Raw genomic sequence first — 20605 nt, 5'->3', positions numbered from 1 at the left:
ATTTATTTCCGTTTCACTCTGAGCACACTAGCAGCCATCCATCCTGCACACCTCCGCCACTTGGCACGCAGCTCTGCACGTGTTCCTGAAGCAGCTTGCACACAACTTGTAAGAGCCGGGAACCAGGTAAGTGAAGAGGACCCTGTCCTCCAAATATCAGGACTCTGTACCCTGATCACTGGTTGCTGATTTTCATCACAGAGATGCAGGCCAAGAGGCAGTGGCCATCATTGTTACATCTACCCATATTGTTACAGGTCTTTCCATTCGACTAAAGTGACTTTCAGGGGACTTAAAGGTCCAGCAACTTATTTAAATCCTTCCTTTTTATCTCGCTCCCATTTTTGGAAGCCACGCATTAAAGACTAGGACATTCAAAAGCAACCACGTATTCAGGGGGAAATTATAAAATCACTGCGTGTGCCAAGGGGAAGGCACAGGTTTAGAAGAGATCCGAGAAGACTTTTCTGTTATATTTCAGGCTGATTCTTGACACAGAGATAGCCTTAAATGATCCAAAATCAAAACAACAACAACAACAAAATCAAACAAATAAAAACCAGCAAACTGTGGGAAAGGAAAGGTATCTGATTTCTAGAGTTACCATATAATTAGATTCAAATGTCCAGTTTAAAAAACAACAACAATAACAACACATATTATACAAAGAAACAGGGATGTTCCATTCAAAGGAACAAAGATGAAAACCAACAAAACTGTCTATATAAAAGGCATAATGACAGATTTACAAGAAAAAGATTTTAAGACATGCTGAATTAAAGATGCTCAAAGAACTGAAGGAGGACATGAAGAAAGTCAAGAATGTGACGTATGAACAAAATTGAACTATCAATAAAGAGATAGAATACATAAAAAGAAACCAAAAAGAAATTCTGGAACTAAAAATACCATAACTAAAATGAAAAAAAAAATCACTACAGGGTTTCAAAGGCAGGTTTGAGCAAGCAAAAGGGTTAATAAACTTGAAAATATGACAAAGAAATGAACAAGTCTGGGAAATGGACAGAAAAAGACTGAAGTGAACAGATTCTAAATAAATGTGGGACATGTTTAAGCTGATCAATATACCCATTGTAGGCATGTCAGGAGGAAAAGACTGAAAGCCTATTTGAAAAAAATAACAGCTGAAAACTTCCCAAATTTGATATAATATATGAATATAAAACATCCAAGAAATTCAATGAACTCTAATTTGGGTGAATTGAAAAAGATTCATATCAAGACACATTATAATCAAACTGTTGAAAGCAAAACACAAAAGGAAAATTTTGAAACCAAGAAGGAAGCAACTTTTTACTTATAAGGGCTACTCAATAAGAATTTCAGATTTCTCATTAGAAACTTTGAAGGCCAGAGGGTAGTGAGATAATATTTTCAAGGTGCTAAAAGAAAAATAGTTGATTGAGAAAGCTATATCCAGCACCACGGTCCTTCAAAAGTTACAAAGGAGAAAATTAAGATTTTTTCAGATAAACAAAGGCTAGTGACTTCATTACCACTAGACCTGCCCTGAAAGATATGCTAAAGGGAGACATGCAGGTTGAAAAGAAAAGACACTAGTAACGCAAAGTTGTATGAAGACATAAAAATCTCAATAAAGTAAAAATGTGGGAAAAAGTAAAAGCTAGTATTATTTAACAGTATTGTTTTCTAAGGATTTAAGAAGGTAATACATTTTTAAAAAATAGCCTAAAAGTTAATATAATTTTGGTTTTAAATTCCACATTTTTTCTACATAATTTAAGATATTAATGCATTAAGATTGTTATTAGTTTATGTTTTTGGACAAACAATGTATATAAAGATGAAATTTTGTTACATTAACAACTGAAAGGGATGGTGATAGTGTTGTTAAAGAAGCAGAATTTTTGTATGTTATTGAAGTTAAGCTGGTATAAATTCAAGTCAGAATTTTATAATTTTAGTATGTTAAATGTATTCCCATGGTAATCAAAAAGAAAATAACTGAAGAACATACACAAGAGAAAATGAGAAAGGAACTTAAACATTCACTATAAAATAAGATCAGAAATTGTAAGTTGGAAGGAACAATAGAACTAATTTAGTTTTATAGATAGAGGAAACAGACCCAAAGAGAGTAATGTCTAGACTATAACATCTCCTAATTTGGAGTCTACTCGTTTTCCTATTGCCTCATGTTAGCTTCTCATGTGGAAGGTGAAGAGTTATGTTCTGGTAAGGTTTTCTTAAGAATCCAGGATCATTAAGTCATCATTATTATCAATTAATACTATGTTCTAGTCAGTGTTTTTCCACATCTTTAAATTAAAACCATTCCTTGTCTCTTGATATCTGCAGTAACCATCCTGGCTGGGTGGAATAATACCACTTCCTGTCATTTTGCCACTAAACTCACTGGGAGGCCATGGGGCTTACTTCCTGTAGCAATAAAAGAACATGAGAGTTAGATTCTGTTCCTGCTTCTGTTCCATTAGATTTCTTCACGAATTAAGACAAGTCATTAAAAGTTATTGACCTATTTCATTGTTTGTAATGTTAATCTGAGTTAAATATAATGAATAGGTTATTTCCAAATTTCCTTCAAATGCATAGCTCAATCAGCATTTTCAAGAAAATCTAATGCAGACTGGTGCAGCCACTATAAAACAGTATGACGGTTCCTCAAAAAATTAAAAAAAAAAAAAAAAGATCTGCTTTATGACCCAGTGATTCCACTTTTGGGTATATATCTGAAGAAATCCAAAGCCCAGATTCAAAAGAATATATACACCCCCATGTCCACTGCAGTGTTATTTACAATAGCCAAGATATAGAAACAACCCAAGTGCCCATCAATTGACTACTGGATAAAAAAAGCTGTCATACATATATACAATGGAATCTTATTTGGCCATTAAAAAAGTGGAATATTACCTTATGCAACAGCATGGATGGATCTAGAGGGTATTATGCTAAAGTGACAGAAGTTCATCAGAGAAAGACAAATGATTTCAGTCTATATATATATATATATATCCTCCTATATAATACAAGGGTAATATGCAAATAGACTGAATGGCAGAACAACCAAACAACCAATCAAAGCGTAATATGCTAATGATATGCTAAGGCTGCTCAATCGCTCTATATGACATGCACTGACTACAGGAGGCAGATGCTCCGACCAGTAGGTTAGCTTGCTGCTGGGGTCTGGCCTATCGGGACTGAGCGAGATGGGCCAGACATGCCCTGGAGCCCTCCCGCGGTCCCTTCATGGCCCAATCATGCACTGGCAGGGTCCCTCAGCCTGGCCTGTGCCCTCTTGCAATTTGGGGCTCCTTGGGGGATATCAGAGAGCGGGTTTCACCCCAATCCACAGGCCACTCCCCTTGGGAGGGTGCCAGATTCAGGGCTCATGGCTGGTGAGTGCTGCTGCGGCAGCACGAGCCTCTCCCGATTGGGACTGATTGGGCGCAAGTCTGCAGCAGGCACAGTTGGGCTAGGATGAGCGGGAGTGGCAGGTAGGAGCTGCAGGCAGTATTGGACTGCAGTTGTCAACCCAATCCCTGCAGGCCACCCAGAGGGACCCTACCCATACACAAATTCGTGCACCAGGCCTCTAGTCTACACTAATAAAAGAGAAACATGCAAATTGACTGTACCTCTGCTATGCCCACAAGCCACGCCCACAAGCCAATCAGGAGCAAGTATGCAAATTGACCCAACCAAGATGGCTGCAGTCACAGAGTGAGCAGGAGGCTTGGGTTTCCCCCGCAATGGAGGAAGCCAAGCTTCCCACCAGCCAGCCCTGGTCTCCACTCAAGGCTACAAAGTTTCAATTATAGAAGATAAATAGATCCCAACAAAAATGGCAGCAGCCACAGAGCTGGAGAGCAGGAGGCTTGGGTTGCCCCTGGCGATGGAGGAAGCCAAGCTTCTTGGCTGACCCTGGCCTCCACTCAAGTCTACAAAGTTTCAATTATAGAAAATAAATAAATCCCAACAAAAATGGCAGTGGCCAGGGAGCTGGAGAGAGCAGGAGGCTTGCGTTGCCCCCAGCGATGGAGGAAGCCAAGCTTCCTGGCCAGCCCTGGCCTCTGCTCAAGGCTACAAAGTTTCAATTATAGAAGATAAATAAATCCCAGATAACAGGGCCTCCGCTTGGGTCACTGGGGGGTGTGGCCGGCCTGCAAACCACCACAGGTCCCTCGCCCAGGCTGCCCCACACCCCAAGGGAACCCCCACCCTGATCTGGGACACCCTTCAGAGCAAACCAGCCGGCCCCCACCCATGCACCAGGCCTCTATCCTATCTAATAAAAGAGTAATGTGCAAACTGACCATCACTCCAACACACAAGATGGCTGCCCCCATGTGGACACAAGATGGCCAGCAGGGGAGGGCAGTTGGGAGGGACCAGGCCTACAAGGGAGGGCAGTTGGGGGCAATCAAGCCTGCAGGGGAGGGCAGTTAGGCTGGCAGAGGAGGGAAATTGGGGGTGACCGGGCCTGCAGGGAAGGGCAGTTGGGGGTACCCAGGCCTGCAGGGGAGGGCAGTTAGGCGCAATCAGGCTGGCAGGGGAGCAGTTAGGCATCATTCAGGCTGACAGGGGAGTGGTTAGGGGGTGATCAGGCTGGCAGGCAGAAGTGGTTAGGGGCAATCAGGAAGGCAGGCAGGCAACACCCCCCAGTGACCCAAGCGGAGGCCCTGTTATCTGGGATTTATTTATCTTCTATAATTGAAACTTTGTAGCCTTGAGCAGTAATATGCAGATTGACCATCACTCCAACACACAAGATCAAGATAGCTGCCCCTATGTGGTCAAAGATCCTGCCCCCATGTGGACACAAGATGGCCAGCAGGGGAGGGCAGTTGGGAGGGACTAGGCCTGCAAGGGAGGGCAGTTGGAGGTGATCAACCCTGCAGAGGAGGGCAGTTAGGGGTGACCAGGCCAACAGAGGAGGGAAGTTGGGGGCAAACAGGCTGGCAGGGGAGCAGTTAGACATCAATCAGGCTGGCATGGGAGTGGTTAGGGGTTATCAGGCTGGCAGGCAGAAGCGGTTAAGGGAAATCAGGAAGGCAGGCATGCAAGCAGTTGGGAGCCAGCAGTCCTGGATTGTCAGAGGGATGTCCGGTGGGATCAGGCCTAAACAGGCAGTCGGACATCCCTCGAAGGGTCCCAGATTGGAGAGGGTGCAAGCTGGGCTGAGGGACACCCCCCCCGCCCCCATGCAAGAATTTTGTGCACCGGGCCTCTAGTATATAATAAAAGGCTAATATGCAAATAGACGGAACAGCAAAACACCAAACAACTGGTTGCTATGATGTGTGCTGACCACCAGGGGGCATGCGCGGAACATGGTGGACATCAGCAGCAGGCAGCAGAGTGCATAACATGGTGGGTGTCAGCCCCAGCAGGATGGTGGAGCAGGTGTGATCGCTCGGCACCATCAGCGGGTGCGAGGGGCGGCTGCAGGCCCCAATCGCCCCTCAGGGCTTCTTCACCTTGCGTTGCTTCTGAGGGGCAATTGGGGCTGGCAGCCGCCTCTTGCACCCACTGCTGGTGCCAGAGCCACCACTCGCACCCACTCCCAGCACTGGCCCCACTCATACCCAATGCTGGTGCCTGTTGCCAGTCCCAATTGCTCGGCGCCATCAGTGGGTGTGAGCAGCAGCTGCTGTCCTGGATCGCCCCTGAGGGCTTCTCCACCTCCCTCTGCTCCTGAGGGGCAATCAGGGCAGCAGCCGCCGCTTAAACCTGCTGCTGGCGCTGGCCCCAATCACTCCGCACTGCCAGTGGGTGCGAGAGGGGCCATGGCCGTCGGCGTGTGGAAGCAGTGGCAGCGGGAATGGGATTGCCAGCAGACAGGCGATGGGGGTGGGGTGGGGGCGTGGTGGGAGGGGCCAGGCGGGGAGCTTGGAGGATGTGCTGAGACCAGCCCCTGTGCCCACTGCAGCCTTGTGGCCCACAGTTCCTTTCAAGGTGCACAAATTCGTGCACTGGGCTTCTAATATATATATATATTAAAGAGCAAAATAAATAAACAAAATTGGAACTCAAAGATACAGAAAACATACTGATGGTTGCCAGAGGGTAGGGGGCTTAGGGGACTGGGTGAAAGGTGGAGGAATTAAAAAGTACAAATATATAGTTACAAAATGGTCATAGGGATGTCAAGTACAGCATATAGAATACGGTCACTAATATTGTAATTACAGTGCCAGGTGTATACTGGAAATATCAGGGGAAACACTTTGTAAAGTATATTATTGGATAACTATGCTTTATACCTGAATTTAGTACAAAATAATATTGAATGTACACTGTAATTGAAAAAGAAATAAAAAAATAGAAAATCTAAACCATTGTGACATCAGTTTACCTAGATACCAAGAGAACTGAGTCCACTTCATTACAATGCAATAAAACAAGAAAACAGCATTCCCACAACTTCTTTTCAAAATATATTATTTGAATTACTAAGGGCCAATTACTTCCATTTGCCTCCTAACATTCAACAAGCACACACACAGTCTAGAGTTAAGTTTCTTGGTAAAGTGTATTTTTCTCTTTACTTTTACTTCTGGCCCTTCTCTGCATTCCTCTCTTCTTCATTTCTTTCCCCTCTCCCCATTCCATATATCTCCTTGCCCCTTTTTAAAAACTATAAATACATCAGCTAATGTTCTAAATCTTTAGTTTTTCTGCTTTTCTTGATGACTACCAATGATTGCAATAAGTTCAGAAAGCTCATTAAATAATTCACCTACTAAGTCATTTTGTATGTCTTTGATTGTCTGGGCTCTGCAGGCCCTAGTGGCTCTTTGGGTCCATAGCTGTAGTGTTGCTGTTGCTTTTCATTCCTAATTGAATGCACACTGCCCCTTGACTTCTGCTAATGCTAAGTTGCAGTTGCTTGGCAAATTTTCAATCTTGCTGATCTTCCCTCCCCTCCCCACCCAGCCCCGCCCCCACAACTGATTAGTTTTATTTATTTATTCAATTTTTAAAATTGTGGCTTTGGCAGACCTGCCTCAAGGTAAGAGAGCACACACAATTAAATACATCAAAGGAAATATAAAAACATGGTGATTACATGATTCATCAGTTTTAACTAGTATAAAAAGGTCTTGGCCTAAAAATGTAACACTGAGGAAAGGGTAATTTTAAGAGTTTCAAACCATTTAAATTATTTTATTTTCTCCTCTTGAATTTTATTTTTTATATAGACAGGATAGAATATAATAATACTTATTTTTTTATGGTAAGGCACCTTTCACAAAGTATAATAGCTTCCCCAATTGGCACTAGGCGTAAGGACACTAGATAAACAACTGATATAGTATTTATAGGAGTGCCCTAGGTGACCCACGTACATTTTAATATTCTTAGAGTTATATCATTTTTATTCTATTGCTAAATGGGTACATTAATAAGTGAAGGTGTCTGAAAACTGGTCTGCAACATTATGTTAGATAGTTCTGTCATGTTTTGCTATCATTTTTTCCATCTAATAATGATAGCGTTGGAAGCCTTGCTGGCATCATTTTCATGTGACTGAATGATAACCTGAAGGTCCGTAATCTAGGCCAGGTCTTGAAGCTCAGCTCTGGTAGAACAATGTGTAGCATAGAGTATATCTGATTACTATCGCAAATCATTACTGTTAACTTGGATTATTTTATCTTCTAAGCAGTATTGAGAAGTGACTGATATGGGCATCTTTACTTTGTTCCTTTGCTAAAATGAAACTGTGGATACAGCACTCAAATCTTAATCTCAACAGAAAACTCCTCCTCCTATTTTACCAAAATATGGAATCCATCAGCAAGAAATTCTTCAATTTCCTATTTATCTTTATCTAAACGTATTTATAGCTTCATTTATCTTTATACTGGCTCAGAAGAGGGTTTTATTTTCTGTTTTTGTTTTGTTTTTTTAAACCAAACCTGGTCTTTCTACCTGTTTTCCTAATTCCATTCTCTCTTAACATTTTATTCTATGAGTTATATTTCTAATTTTTTCATAGATTCATTCTTTTCTAGCTTCTTCTGGTCTTTATCTAATACTTTTTCAATTACTGCCATGTTAAAAAGTACATAAATAAAAATGTTAACAAAACAAAGGAAAAATAAGGAAAAGAAACTTCCAGTAATTCTGTCTACCCCTTAAATATCTTTCTCCATCTCTCTCCTCATTCTCTCACTCTTTACTTCTTCTTCCTTTCAGCTACAAGCTGTTGGAAAATTTAGTCTATTTTACCATCTTTGCTCTGTTACTGCATCATAAGCACTCAGCCCAATATGGTCTAATTTTTGCCCAGATCATGTTACTAATACTGTTTTGGAATAGTATATAAAGTTCCAACATGCACTTTAAGGCTGATCAACATGAAATTTCTGCATTATTTATAGACATTGGCTGCTGCATCTTCAATCACTCAAAAATATCCAAGAACCATATAGTCTAGTGGAAAATATGCATAAAAGCAGATAATTACAACATATGTGAGAACTGCTGTGATTTTGGTAATCATAGATGGATACGATAGAAATTGCTATCCATTCTCTCTTCACAGAAACAAAACAGATTTAATCGGAGAAAGCAATGTGCCCAGATTAAAACACAAACAAATTTTACATTTTGCAGCATCCCTTGCAGTTAAGTATAGCTATGTAATTAAGTTCTAGACAATAATATGCAAAAAAAATCATTTGGAAGAAACTTAAGAAGATGTAAGAAATGCTTGTTTCTGTTTATCTGTCTGGAATATCAAAACCATAGTAGAGCTAGAGAAGCCGTATTTTGACTAATAGGAATGAAAGCCAGAAATCAAGGATAATAAAGCAAAAAGACAAAAATGCCTGATTCCCTGATGAGTTTGTGAGGCTGCCATTACAGTCCTGGGTTACCCATTCTCAGACTTTTTATGGAGATAGTAAACTCCCGATACGTTTAAACTGCCACAACCAAGCCCCTGTATCTCATACAGACACATTAGAATCCCTTGCACGTAGGAAAGTTTTCTGGATCTCTGTCTCAGTTATATTTTTACTCATTCACTGTAATTTCACTGGATGGTCCCATCTATTTCTCCTTCATACTTCTCTCCTGAGTTTCATAGCCACATACCCATTTTCCTAGACCTTTGTCTTAGAATGCCCCTTAGTCACTTAAATTTAACAAGCAAAACCTGAATGAATTGCATCACCCTTCCTAATCTGCTCTTCCTTCTACCCATAGCTTTTGGTTAATGATGCCACTGTTAAGTTACAAATCTCAAAACCTTGGGGTAAATCAATTATTTCTTCTTCAACCTTAACATTTAATAGATCATTGACTCTAATAACTTCTACCTCAGAAGATTTTTCTTGCATGAATATACTGCTCTCCATTCTCACTAATGTTGCCTTAATCTATGTCCTCACTGTTACTCTTAGATTATTTTAAAAAATATTTCCTAAACAGGCCTCTATCTTCCAACCCTTCCCTCACCTTTTCTAGCTCTCACCACCTTGTCAAAAACAGATAACTTCCAGCCCTGGCTGGTGTGACTCAGTTAGTTGGAGTGTAGTCCCTTGTACCAGAGGGTGTTGGGTTCGATTCCTGGTTGAGGCACATACCCACGTTGTGGGTTTGAATACCAGTCAGGGTTCATGCAGGAGGCAACCAATCTTATGTTTCTCTCTCACATCCATGTCTGTCTCTCTGTTTCTTTCTCTCTCTCTCTCCCGCCCCCTCTTCCTCTCTCTGGAATCAATTTAAGAACATTTTTTAAAAGCAGTTAACTTCTAAACAGAGGGGTCTGTTTATGTCCATCTCAAACTTAAAGTTTTTCAATTACTCTCAATTGCCTACAGTGTCAGATTAATGCTATAAATGTTTTTTTTTGAAACAGCTCCGATTTTGTTTTCAGGTTCTCTTCTATTCCCCACCCTCCCAATACACACACCAACAGTACCAAGTATAATTGTTTCCAGGTACATCAGACCGTTTGTGTATCTATAAAATTCCTTATTTCCTTTTATTTCAATTGGCCCATGTACCTTGGACTCTTTTCCTCTCCTTTCCCCATAAATATACACTTTTTTTTTTTTTTACTTTTTTAATCAAGATACAATTTAATTAGTCAAGCCTCTTTTGGGGCATTCATTCTCTTGCCCACTTGCCAATCAATGGAATTATTTCCTCACACCTTACTATGTGCTTTTGGGTATACTACTGTTATATAGTTTATTGTTTTTGAGTCATTTTTGTATATTTGAGTGTATTATATGTGCATCTTTGAGCATTTTGAAGGAGGTACCATCTATTCATATTTTCATCCCCCAGATGTTCTATGGCGCTGGGGTTTTGGACTAATCACACTTTGGTTTCCTAGTAATTAAAACATGTAATTTTAGGATAAGTGCTTGCAGATATAAAAAGAATTAGAAAAATAATTTTAATGATTTTAATGACATTTTCTATTATGAGAATAGTTTTAAAATTCCTTGCTGCTATAAATTCATCTTCTTTACCCTATATCCCCGTGGTCGGCTAACTGCGGCTGGCGAGCCACATGCGGCTCTTAGGCCCCTTGAGTGTGGCTCTTTCACAAAATACCACGGCCTGGGCGAGTCTATTTTGAAGAAGTGGTGTTAGAAGAAGTTTAAGTTTAAAAAAATTTGGCTCTCAGAAGAAATTTCAATCGTTGTACTGTTGATATTTGGCTCTGTTGACTAATGAGTTTGCCGACCACTGCTATATCCTAATACCCTAGACCCAGAAATCAGTCTACTCATTAACTCCAGAAATGCATTCCACTTACTTCTTCTTAACCAAATATATTTTCTAAAAATAGTATTTCATGAACCTGATTCTGGAATGCAAACTTTATTTAGTGATCTTTGAATCATCTATAGTTTTGAGTACAATTTTCTGTAATTTTTAATGTGTTTCCTTGCATTAGAAACATGCTTGTTACTTTTCAGAAGACTATAGAAAAAAAGGGTGACTTAGATAAGACCTTTTCAACTTCAAGAAAAAAAAAAAGAAAAAGAACAAGACTAGAACTCAGGGTCATGGAGAGATGAAAGAAGTGTGCTTTGGCACACACGAATGAAATGTATTTTCAAAGCTTTCCAGGATCGACCTGCAAGCAGATGGCAGTAAAGCATATAAGATGGGGCATGCTCCTATTTTGAGATTTATTTTTTTTCTAATGTGAAATTATGGGTGAAATGATGACAAATAGTTTTGGATTTGCAGTGCTATTTCTCATTTTATATAACAACTCAGCTTTTAAATTTTAAATCATGAATTCTAAATGGCTCATGCCTAATCTTTCTGTAAAGTTCACGAATTTGACTCATCAAACAGGAAGGAATACAAACTCAATTAATATACCTGATGGAAATTATATTTTGGAGGGACAATTAATAGTAACATATATTTCAGCAGTAATCTATAGGCTAAACTTCTATCAAGTTTTTTGAAAGCTTAGCTTCAGACAACATGAAAAATTAGCATATAATTAAATTATAAAATTTACATGGACTATACCATGTGAATGATGGTGAGTGTGTGAAAATAAGAAAAGTAAAGAGCAGACTTTGGTGTAAATATTTTTTACACACCTAAAGTATTATAATGTTGAGAAAATGAAGACTAAATGTCTAATGCAGAATAAAGATAGAGTATTATTAAATGCATATATGTAAATATACACGTGCTATGTCTATCTGTGCACACCTGTAAACATGTATGTATTCATATACACATGTTTTCTGTGTGTATAGATTGTGACAATTTAAAATATACTTTCCTTTGAAAACTGAAAGGATACCAATCTTGTATAGGTTGTGTTGATTTATAAATTATTTTGCAAAACATTAATGTCAAAAAAACACACACCTATTTGTTTACCTTTAATAATAACTACCCATAATTTCCAAATTATTCACTTTTGATTTGTGCTCCTCACTTTCATCATAGATTCAAAGTTGCCCATCTGAATAGAGAAGACATAGGTCTTTGAAGGTAAACCCCAGTTCTGACATTTACTAGTATGACCCCTGAGAAGCTATTTAACCTTTCTAAATTTCATTTTTTCAAGTATTAAAGTAAACAAAACAAGCCAATAAACAATCTAGGTGGCATACTATTGTGAAGATAAAATGGGATAAAAGACAGGCAAGAAACAGCCTATAAGGCTTAGTTCCCTGCCCTCTAGTCTTGATGGTAATTCTTTGCTTGTATTTTAAGAATGTTAGCTCACTGCGGGAGAGTCCAAAGTCAGGCTATTGAGGTCCTAACCATTTCAAATTTATAAGTATACTGTTATCATTTTTAAAAATTTGTCTTCATGAATGTAAGTTCCCATAACATTCATGATGTTTCACTTTAACTTAAATTTATAATCTTGGTCCATGTCCTTCTCAAAGTCACTGATAACTGACTCCAATACTGATATAAAATATTTTATTACTATACCCACTCTAAAGAAATGATATACTGTTATTAAAAATAAGTAGAAAAGTTAGATGTTATTTCTCCCATGGTTATTTTATAGCAGACTGAAACTCAGGGTCACCAAAGAATTCATGAAAATTCATCTAAATCTATAATGTTCAATCATATTCCACTAAAATTATATATGGAAATAACATTTTTCAAAACTTGCATTTCTATGTTATGGTGGGAAAATAAATTAATCATAAATTATTTTAACTTGCAATGCCATATGAATTTTATTTTATGAAAATTATAGGGTTCAATTCAGAGTTCCGTCTGTACTCTTTCTGAAGTCTGAAAATCATGCTCTAAGTATTATTTCTCACCCAAGTGTCTTACAAAACCCGATTCATTCCTCACTAGTTTACATGCAACTTTTTACATTCCAATTGAGTTGTTAACCTACATGGACATGTAAGATTTGGTGGAATAAGGAGATTTTAAGCATCTTCTACAATATGATATTAGCTGGGTAGTACTCACAGCTGACATGATGAGCTCTCCCCCCAGGCTCTGGATCTCAGCTTTAACTTGGCTGCAGATTTTCAGTTGGTGAGAGTAGAATTTAATCTGTTCTAGGTAAGCCAGCAAGTCCTGTTTGCATGACGGATCTGGACACTAAATATGCATAAAAGATAAAAATGGAAATAGCAAAATTAATAATAACTAGATCAAAGTGAGTAAATATTTACATTTCAGGTGACTTATAAGTAATTTTATTTTCATTGAGCTCCAGTTCTCTGACCAAGGCCTTGCTTCCTCCATTAGAGGAGTTTATTCATGTTTTGACTTTAATTACTTCAGCACAGGCAAAAGAAAGATTAAAGAAATTTCCAAACATGAAGAGGTACATAAAATAATGCATTTAATTTATGACAAGGTTAGAAGTGTTCAGATTATATTTTTAGGTAAATCCGAGATAAATTCAATTATTCTTTTAACCTATAGTTGCAATTAGAACACTTTTCTGAACTCATAATTCTGCATTGTCTGTGCTTTGTTATTTACATGGGCATAAAAAATCATCTGCAACAAACTATATATTATGTTCTCTTAATTTCAGCATTTAATGCTCTTAGCTATTACAAGCAAAAGAAATCATTCCACCTTAGATAATAGCTGTGGATCTACCTGGAGCTAAGAAACAGAAGGCATGCATTTATGCTTTAGAGATGTGCTAAATTTCTTTACCAAACGTCTCCTATGTTATATTATCTTCTGTAAGGAACTATCTGGAGTACAGCTTTGACTTTCATTACAACATAAATATCTATGGTCCGTGTTCAATCTTTGTGTTCTTTCTTCTATGTAATTAAAATAGATTTTTTAAATTCCCATTAACTTAATTCTAATTCAAATGCATTTTCATAAGGATGCTGAAATATGGAGAGCAATTTTATGTAAAGATATTCATTGCAGCATTACTTATAATAGCAAAATTTGAAAATAACTTAAATGTCCTAAAGGAGTGGAAAGATTAAAGGAGAATGCTCTTCATATAATGTGATATTACATAGTCTATAAGAAAATAATATTTTCAAAGGATGTGGAAAATGTTTTTGGAAGGTGAAAAAAAGTATTCAAAATATAATATACTGTTTAATTAAATGGTATAAAACAAAATGGTTGCATTGTGATTAAAATATACACTACTGATAAACTAAAATGCAAAATTCTATATAATAAAAGCCTACTATGCAAATTGACTGAACAGCGGAACAACTGGTGGAATGACCAGTCACTATGATGCGCGCTGACCACCAGGGGGCAGATGATCAATGAAGGAGCTGCCCCCAGCCTGCAGGTCGCAGGCCAGCCAAGGCAGGTGCCAGTGGGGGCTCCCAATTACCTCGCTGGTCACCCCACAGATTGGCCCTGATTGCTGGCCAGGCCTAGAGACCCTACCCATGCATGAATTTCATGCAACGGACCTCTAGTAAACTATCAGGTAGGATAAAAGATCAGAAAGCCTTCCCGGCATTTCTGCTTTTACCTAGTAGTCAATAAGCTGGAGTGCTGCTGGAAAATACCTGAGGATCCCTTTTATATTTGCTGAATAGACTACTCTACACAGCTCCGGAATGTATGGACAAGATGAAAACTTGGGAACCTTGAATAAAAGTTAATCAACAAATGTAGCAAAGAAATAAACTCTTCTGCATAAATGCTATCAATCTGCTAGATAGGCATGAACATATGAAATGCATGTTAATCAGCCAGAGCTACCATAAGACAAGATGAAAGATATATTTTGACTTTAACTGTGTTTTTTAAATTTTAAATGAGGAAGTAAGAGTAATCCCCCAAATCTCACAGAAAGGGTTAAATTATAATTAATTAAGAAAAAGGCCGAAACCGGTTTGGCTCAGTGGATAGAGCGTCAGTCTGTGGACTGAAAGGTCCCAGGTTCGATTCCGGTCTAAGGGCATGTACATTGGTTGCGGGCACATCCCCGGTAGGGGGTGTACAGGAGGCAGCTGGTCGATGTTTCTCTCTCATCGATGTTTCTAGCTCTCTATCCCTCTCCCTTCCTCTCTGTAAAAAAATCAATAAAATATATGAAAAAAAAAAGAAAAAGGAGAAGGGAAAGGAAGAGAAAAAGCGAGAGACAGAGACAGAAAAAGAGAGATATGAAGGGGAGGAGGAGGAAGAAGAGGATAGGTTGCAAGTGTACAATTCTATGATACATCACTTATGTATTGCATTGTGTGCCCATCACCAAAATTCAAATCCTCTTCTGCCATCATATATTTGACTTCCTTTACTCTGTAGTTCCTCTCAGCCCTCTTCCCTCTGGTAACCAGCATATGGTTGTCTGTGTCTATGATTTTTGTTTGTTTGTTTGTTTTCCTTGTTTGTTCACTTGTTGCTTTCAGATTTTTATATCCCACATCTGAGTGAAACCATATGGTTCTTGATTTTTTCTAACTTATTTTGCTTATCATGATTGGATAAAGAAGACGTGGTACATATTTACAATGGAATACTACTCAGTCTTAAGAAAAAATGAAATACTGCCATTTGCAACAACATGGATGGATCTTGAAAATATGGTGTATCCTCAGATCTAAATATTGTCATTTTGCATATTTGCAAACTAAGTTTTGATAGAGCATATAAATTATCTAAAGATAATTTGAATTTTGTATTCTGTTTCATTCCCTCCATCAGATCTCTTCTACATGACATTCATTGAAAACACCATTTTCTTTGTTCTCATTAACAGCCTTATCTATTCTTTGTTCTTATGGATGAACTCAATGATAATCTCTGACATGTAGTGTTTTATCTGTCATATACTTTACCTATATAACTGTTTTTAATAATCACACAACTACATGAGGTAATGTCTCTCATTATCCCCATTTAGCAAAGAAGGAAACAGGCACAGAGAGATTAATTGATTGCCCAATTAATAAATGGTAGAGCTAGTATTCAAACTGACATCATCTGGATATACTTACCTACCTCTATAATCTAGGAACAGTATTAGTCTTCTTACCAGTTTTATGTTATACTAGAGGCCCAGTGCACGAAAATTCGGGAAGTGACCAGGCAGGCCGATCAGGGGACTGCACCAACTGCAAGTGGCTGGCCCCACCAACGGGTCATTCCTCCATTCAGTTGATTTGCATATTGCACTTTTATTACATAGGATAGTGAACAGTAAATTGCCACCCTGATTTGTATATTGGTTTCCTAAATGGACACTCTTATCTGTAGGATTTTCTCCTTAAAGACCAACACCACTATATCATAGCTGATAAAATTGAACTTGAAAATTAATAATTAAACCCTTAACCAATTACCAATGTTGCCACCACCAAGAAAAACATACAATCTCTCTCAAGGGATTCTTTCAGCACCATACTCAAAGAGTTTAGAATTCTGTTAAGAAAAGAAAGATTCAGCCGAAACCGGTTTGGCTCAGTGGATAGAGCGTAGGTCTGCGGACTGAAAGGTCCCAGGTTCGATTCCGGTCAAGGGCATGTACATTGGTTGCGGACACATCCCCGGTAGGGGGTGTGCAAGAGGCAGCTGGTCGATGTTTCTCTCTCATCGATGTTTCTAGCTCTCTGTCCCTCTCCTTTCCTCTCTGTAAAAAATCAATAAAATATATTAAAAAAAAAAAAAAAAGCAATTCCACTTTAAAAAAAAGAAAAAGAAAGATTCCAATGAGTAGAAAATGTGAAGTTGAACTTTTGAAATTAAAAGTTGCTTGAGCTAGCTTTACCCTTTACTTCCAGAATTGATGAAAATCTTGCTTACATCTAACAATGCTAGTCAGATTTATAACTGAAGCACTAAAAGCATACTAATTGGTCAATTCTATAAAGCAAAATTTACTACAGCCTTCTTCCTATTGACATTTGGAAAGCTTTTCTGGTTGGTTTTGACCACCTAGAAGCAGAATCAGGAGAATGAATCATTGCACTCAAAGAATGCTCCTCTAATGGATAAAAAAGAGATGGTATGTACACAATGGGGTATTAGCCATAAAAAAAGAACAAAACATTGCCATGTGCAACAATATGGATCAACCTAGAGAGTATATGCTAAGTGAAATAAGTCAGGCAAAGACAAATACCATATTATTGCACTTACATGTGGAATCTAAAAAAAGAAAAAGAGTGAACAAAACTAAAACAAACTCATAGATACAGAGAACAAACAGATGGTTGTCAGGAGGGAGGGGAGTTGGGGGCATGGATGAAAAAGGGGAAGGGATTAGATGTGCAAATTGCCAGTCACGGGGGTGTAAACAGCACAGGGAATACAGTCAATAATATTGTAATAACTCTGTATGATGTCAGATGGGTACTCGGCTTATCAGAGTCATCTCCTCATATAAGTTATATAAATGTGTAATTGTTATGTTGTACACCTAGAGCTAATATACTATTGTATGTCAACTATAATTAAAAAATTAAAAATATATGTATTTTTAAAATGTTCCTATTTGCCAAACCTTTATTAAAGTCAAATAATCTTTCCCTATTTTATATTTTTACATGACGGTGATAAAAAAAGTTTGAGCCTTATATTTGTAAAACATTCTTGCCCTTGACTTTTTAAAAAATAAAATTTGCATAAAATAACTTTTAAAGGAACTCTGCTTGGGATTTCTAGACAAATCAAGTGGTAGACTATCATAACAGTTTGGGTATTTCCCAGTTTATTAAAGTAGGAGATGTTGACCAGGACATCTGGTTAGCTTTTTAATGCATGGATATATTTTCTTCTAAGTTTATGTTTTATAACTACTGGGACTCTCACTACAGGCAAGCAGATGGCATGCCAGCCTAAGTGGTTTTCTCATGCTAAACCAGCTTTCACTATTCTAGTAAGATGCTTGGTCCCAATGCAGAATACTTCATTTAGGAATGAGAAGAAAAGTAAAAAACATTTATTACCTTTCAGTTTGAATTTTAAGAGTGAATTAGAAAAAATGAATACTTTAAAGACCTTTATTCGAAAGCTCAACTATTTTTTGCCCACACTAGAATATAAACTTTATTTTAAAAACACTTAAAGTGACTTTTGCAATTACAGACAACAATTTAATTTCTGCTAAACTGGCAAAGTTTGCTAATGAAAAGTATGAGGTGTCATTGTGAACTGTCATTGTGAACAGTGTGTCCAGGACCTTCCCCTACTCAGGATGGACTCATTTCTCTACCTGTGCTCCAGCCCAGAGGCTGTCTGATTTCACCTTCCTCAGAGTCACAGGCATCAATTGTCCCATTTACTTCTGCACTTTTAATGTTTTCATCCTTGAATCTGTCAACATAAAATCCCTCAGCACCACAACCCTTCTCCAACCCTGTAACCCCATCTCCTTCTCTTGTTATTTGGGAACATGTCTTCTAACAATTTTCAATGCTGCCCTTCTGGTGTTCTCCGATTTTGTTCTTGGGTATCATTTCACTCTTTCCCTCTTCCTGGATAATAGTATACTCTGTCCTGGCTTCATCTAGCACTTACAAAATTAAAAAATAATTATCAATCATCCAGGTCTGTCTTCAGAAGATCCACATACCTATTGCATTTATTCATTTTATTGTCTTATCAACATTTCACACCCAACACATAGAACCCTCAACTATCTCATAATCCATCTTGCCTACTATAAAACCATTTTTCCATTCAATTTACTATCTCAATAAAGAGTGCCTTTTCCCTCTCTATCATCTGTTAAATTTGATTAGTCATCAATTTGAGATGATTTTACATGTAGAAATCTCAGCATACTTTGAACATTTTCCTTCTTTGCTATGTCTATCTTTGACACACTTTAGCAAACTGAGGTTTCTAAAACACAGAACAAAAGGGTATCTATGGAAGGTATAGTTAAAATGTACAGTGGGACTTGCTCTGGCTGGGTGGCTCAGTTGGTTGGAGCATCATCCCATGTACCAGAGACTGATTCCAGGTCAGGGCATATACTTAGGTTGTAGGTTTAGTTCCTACAATCAGTGTTTCTCTCTTTCTCTCCCTTTGTCCCTAAAATCAATAAAAACATATCCTCAGGTGAAGAAAAAAAATACAGTGGATCTCTTTTATTATGTCAGAGATAAAGGACAACAGATTCATATGATCTACACTGACTATACTGACTTGTGAGAGTTATAGTTGGAAAACTATGATCTGACATTTTTTAATGCATAGACTAAAATTATCTTGAGTTTAAGAATTGTTTTCAATTCATTTTTAGTTTCAACTTAGATTGAACATAATATAGAAAACCATGGCACATTTTGGCTTCAGTCATTTGGTCACATATTAGCATAGAATTTGTTTTTAACTATAAATACTAAATCCTAAAAAATTAATGTTTATAATGCTTAGAGTAGCTAGACCAGTGATGGCGAACCTATGACACGTGTGTCAGCACTGACACGCATAGCCATTTCTGGTGACACGCGGCCGCATGCCGAGGATGAAACATTTGCTGCTCCTGAGGATGAAACATTTGCGACTAGAGTCTTGGAGTTAGTTTTTTCCTCAAAGTGACACACTACCCGAGTTATGCTCAGTTTTTTGGCGAAGTTTGACACACCAAGCTCAAAAGATTGCCCATCACTGAGCTAGACACTGAGTATGTGTGTGTGTGTGTGTGTGCACGTGTGTGTGTATGTATGTGTGTGTGTATGTGTGTGTGTATATATATATATATATACATATATATATATATATATGTATGTATATATATATATATATATATGTATATATATATATATATATATACTCAAAAAGCTCAAACCTCAGAGGGAAGGTAGGGGAGGGTGAGGGTAAGGGTACGAGATCAACCAAAGGACTTGTATGCATGCATATAAGCATAACCAAGGGGGGTGAGGGCATGAGCGTGGGGGGGGGGGGGGGGCACTGGGGGGATAAGGACACATATATAATACCTTAATCAATAAAGAAAAAAAAGAATGTTTAAAACTATTTGTTATTTCTTATTTATTTCTCCTCCTTATATCCACAAATACAATATCTAATAAGAGGAAGTTCTTCATGTTTTAAAAAATAGAGGATAAAAAGAGTAAATAATAATAAGCATCCCAATAAAAGTATGTAAGCTATAAATAATATGGAATAGTTACAAAGTCAAAAAGAATAGTGCCCCTTTCCCCCAAAGGGAGATAAATATGCATTATAAAGTTGAATAATATCAAACCTGCAAAGTAATACTACATCTCAGTTTGAAATATCAATTAAATATGCCTATACCATAACTAAAAACTGACTTTCCTAACTTTCATGTTAGACAAAAGGTAACTCTAATAATGTAGATGTTGCTTCGAAAACTGAAATATAGATGAGAGAAATGTAAAGAAAAATACCAAGTATATAAATCATCAGTCTCTATAAGTATTATATACCCCTACATTTTAAATCTTCACTTTAGTACTCTTAATAATTACTACTTACCTTACAATTTTACATAGGATGCCAGAATATATTGTTGACTCAGAAAACGTAACATAATAGAATTTTCAAAAGTATTACTTTTGAAGAGCAAAAATAAGAAATATAAAGTATTAAGGAAAAATATTAACATTGGATATTAAAGCCAATGGAATATATTTGAAAATTAAAAAGCTGATATTTAAAATAATTT

General features: G+C 37.6%; 1 protein-coding gene across 1 annotated transcript in view; it reads right to left on the bottom strand.

Moving 5' to 3' along the window:
- CTNNA3 (catenin alpha 3) overlaps nucleotides 1-20605 on the bottom strand; it is a 1343669-nt gene that overhangs the window by 44223 nt on the left and 1278841 nt on the right. Inside the window, exon 17 of the mRNA XM_054728624.1 lies at nucleotides 12961-13095. Coding sequence (XP_054584599.1) covers nucleotides 12961-13095 — 135 coding nt within the window. The remainder of the gene's footprint in view (nucleotides 1-12960; nucleotides 13096-20605) is intronic.

The sequence above is a fragment of the Eptesicus fuscus genome, chromosome 17 (genome assembly GCF_027574615.1).
Source record: "Eptesicus fuscus isolate TK198812 chromosome 17, DD_ASM_mEF_20220401, whole genome shotgun sequence".
Taxonomy (NCBI): Eukaryota; Metazoa; Chordata; class Mammalia; order Chiroptera; family Vespertilionidae; genus Eptesicus; species Eptesicus fuscus.
This window is presented reverse-complemented; position numbering and strand designations above follow the sequence as displayed.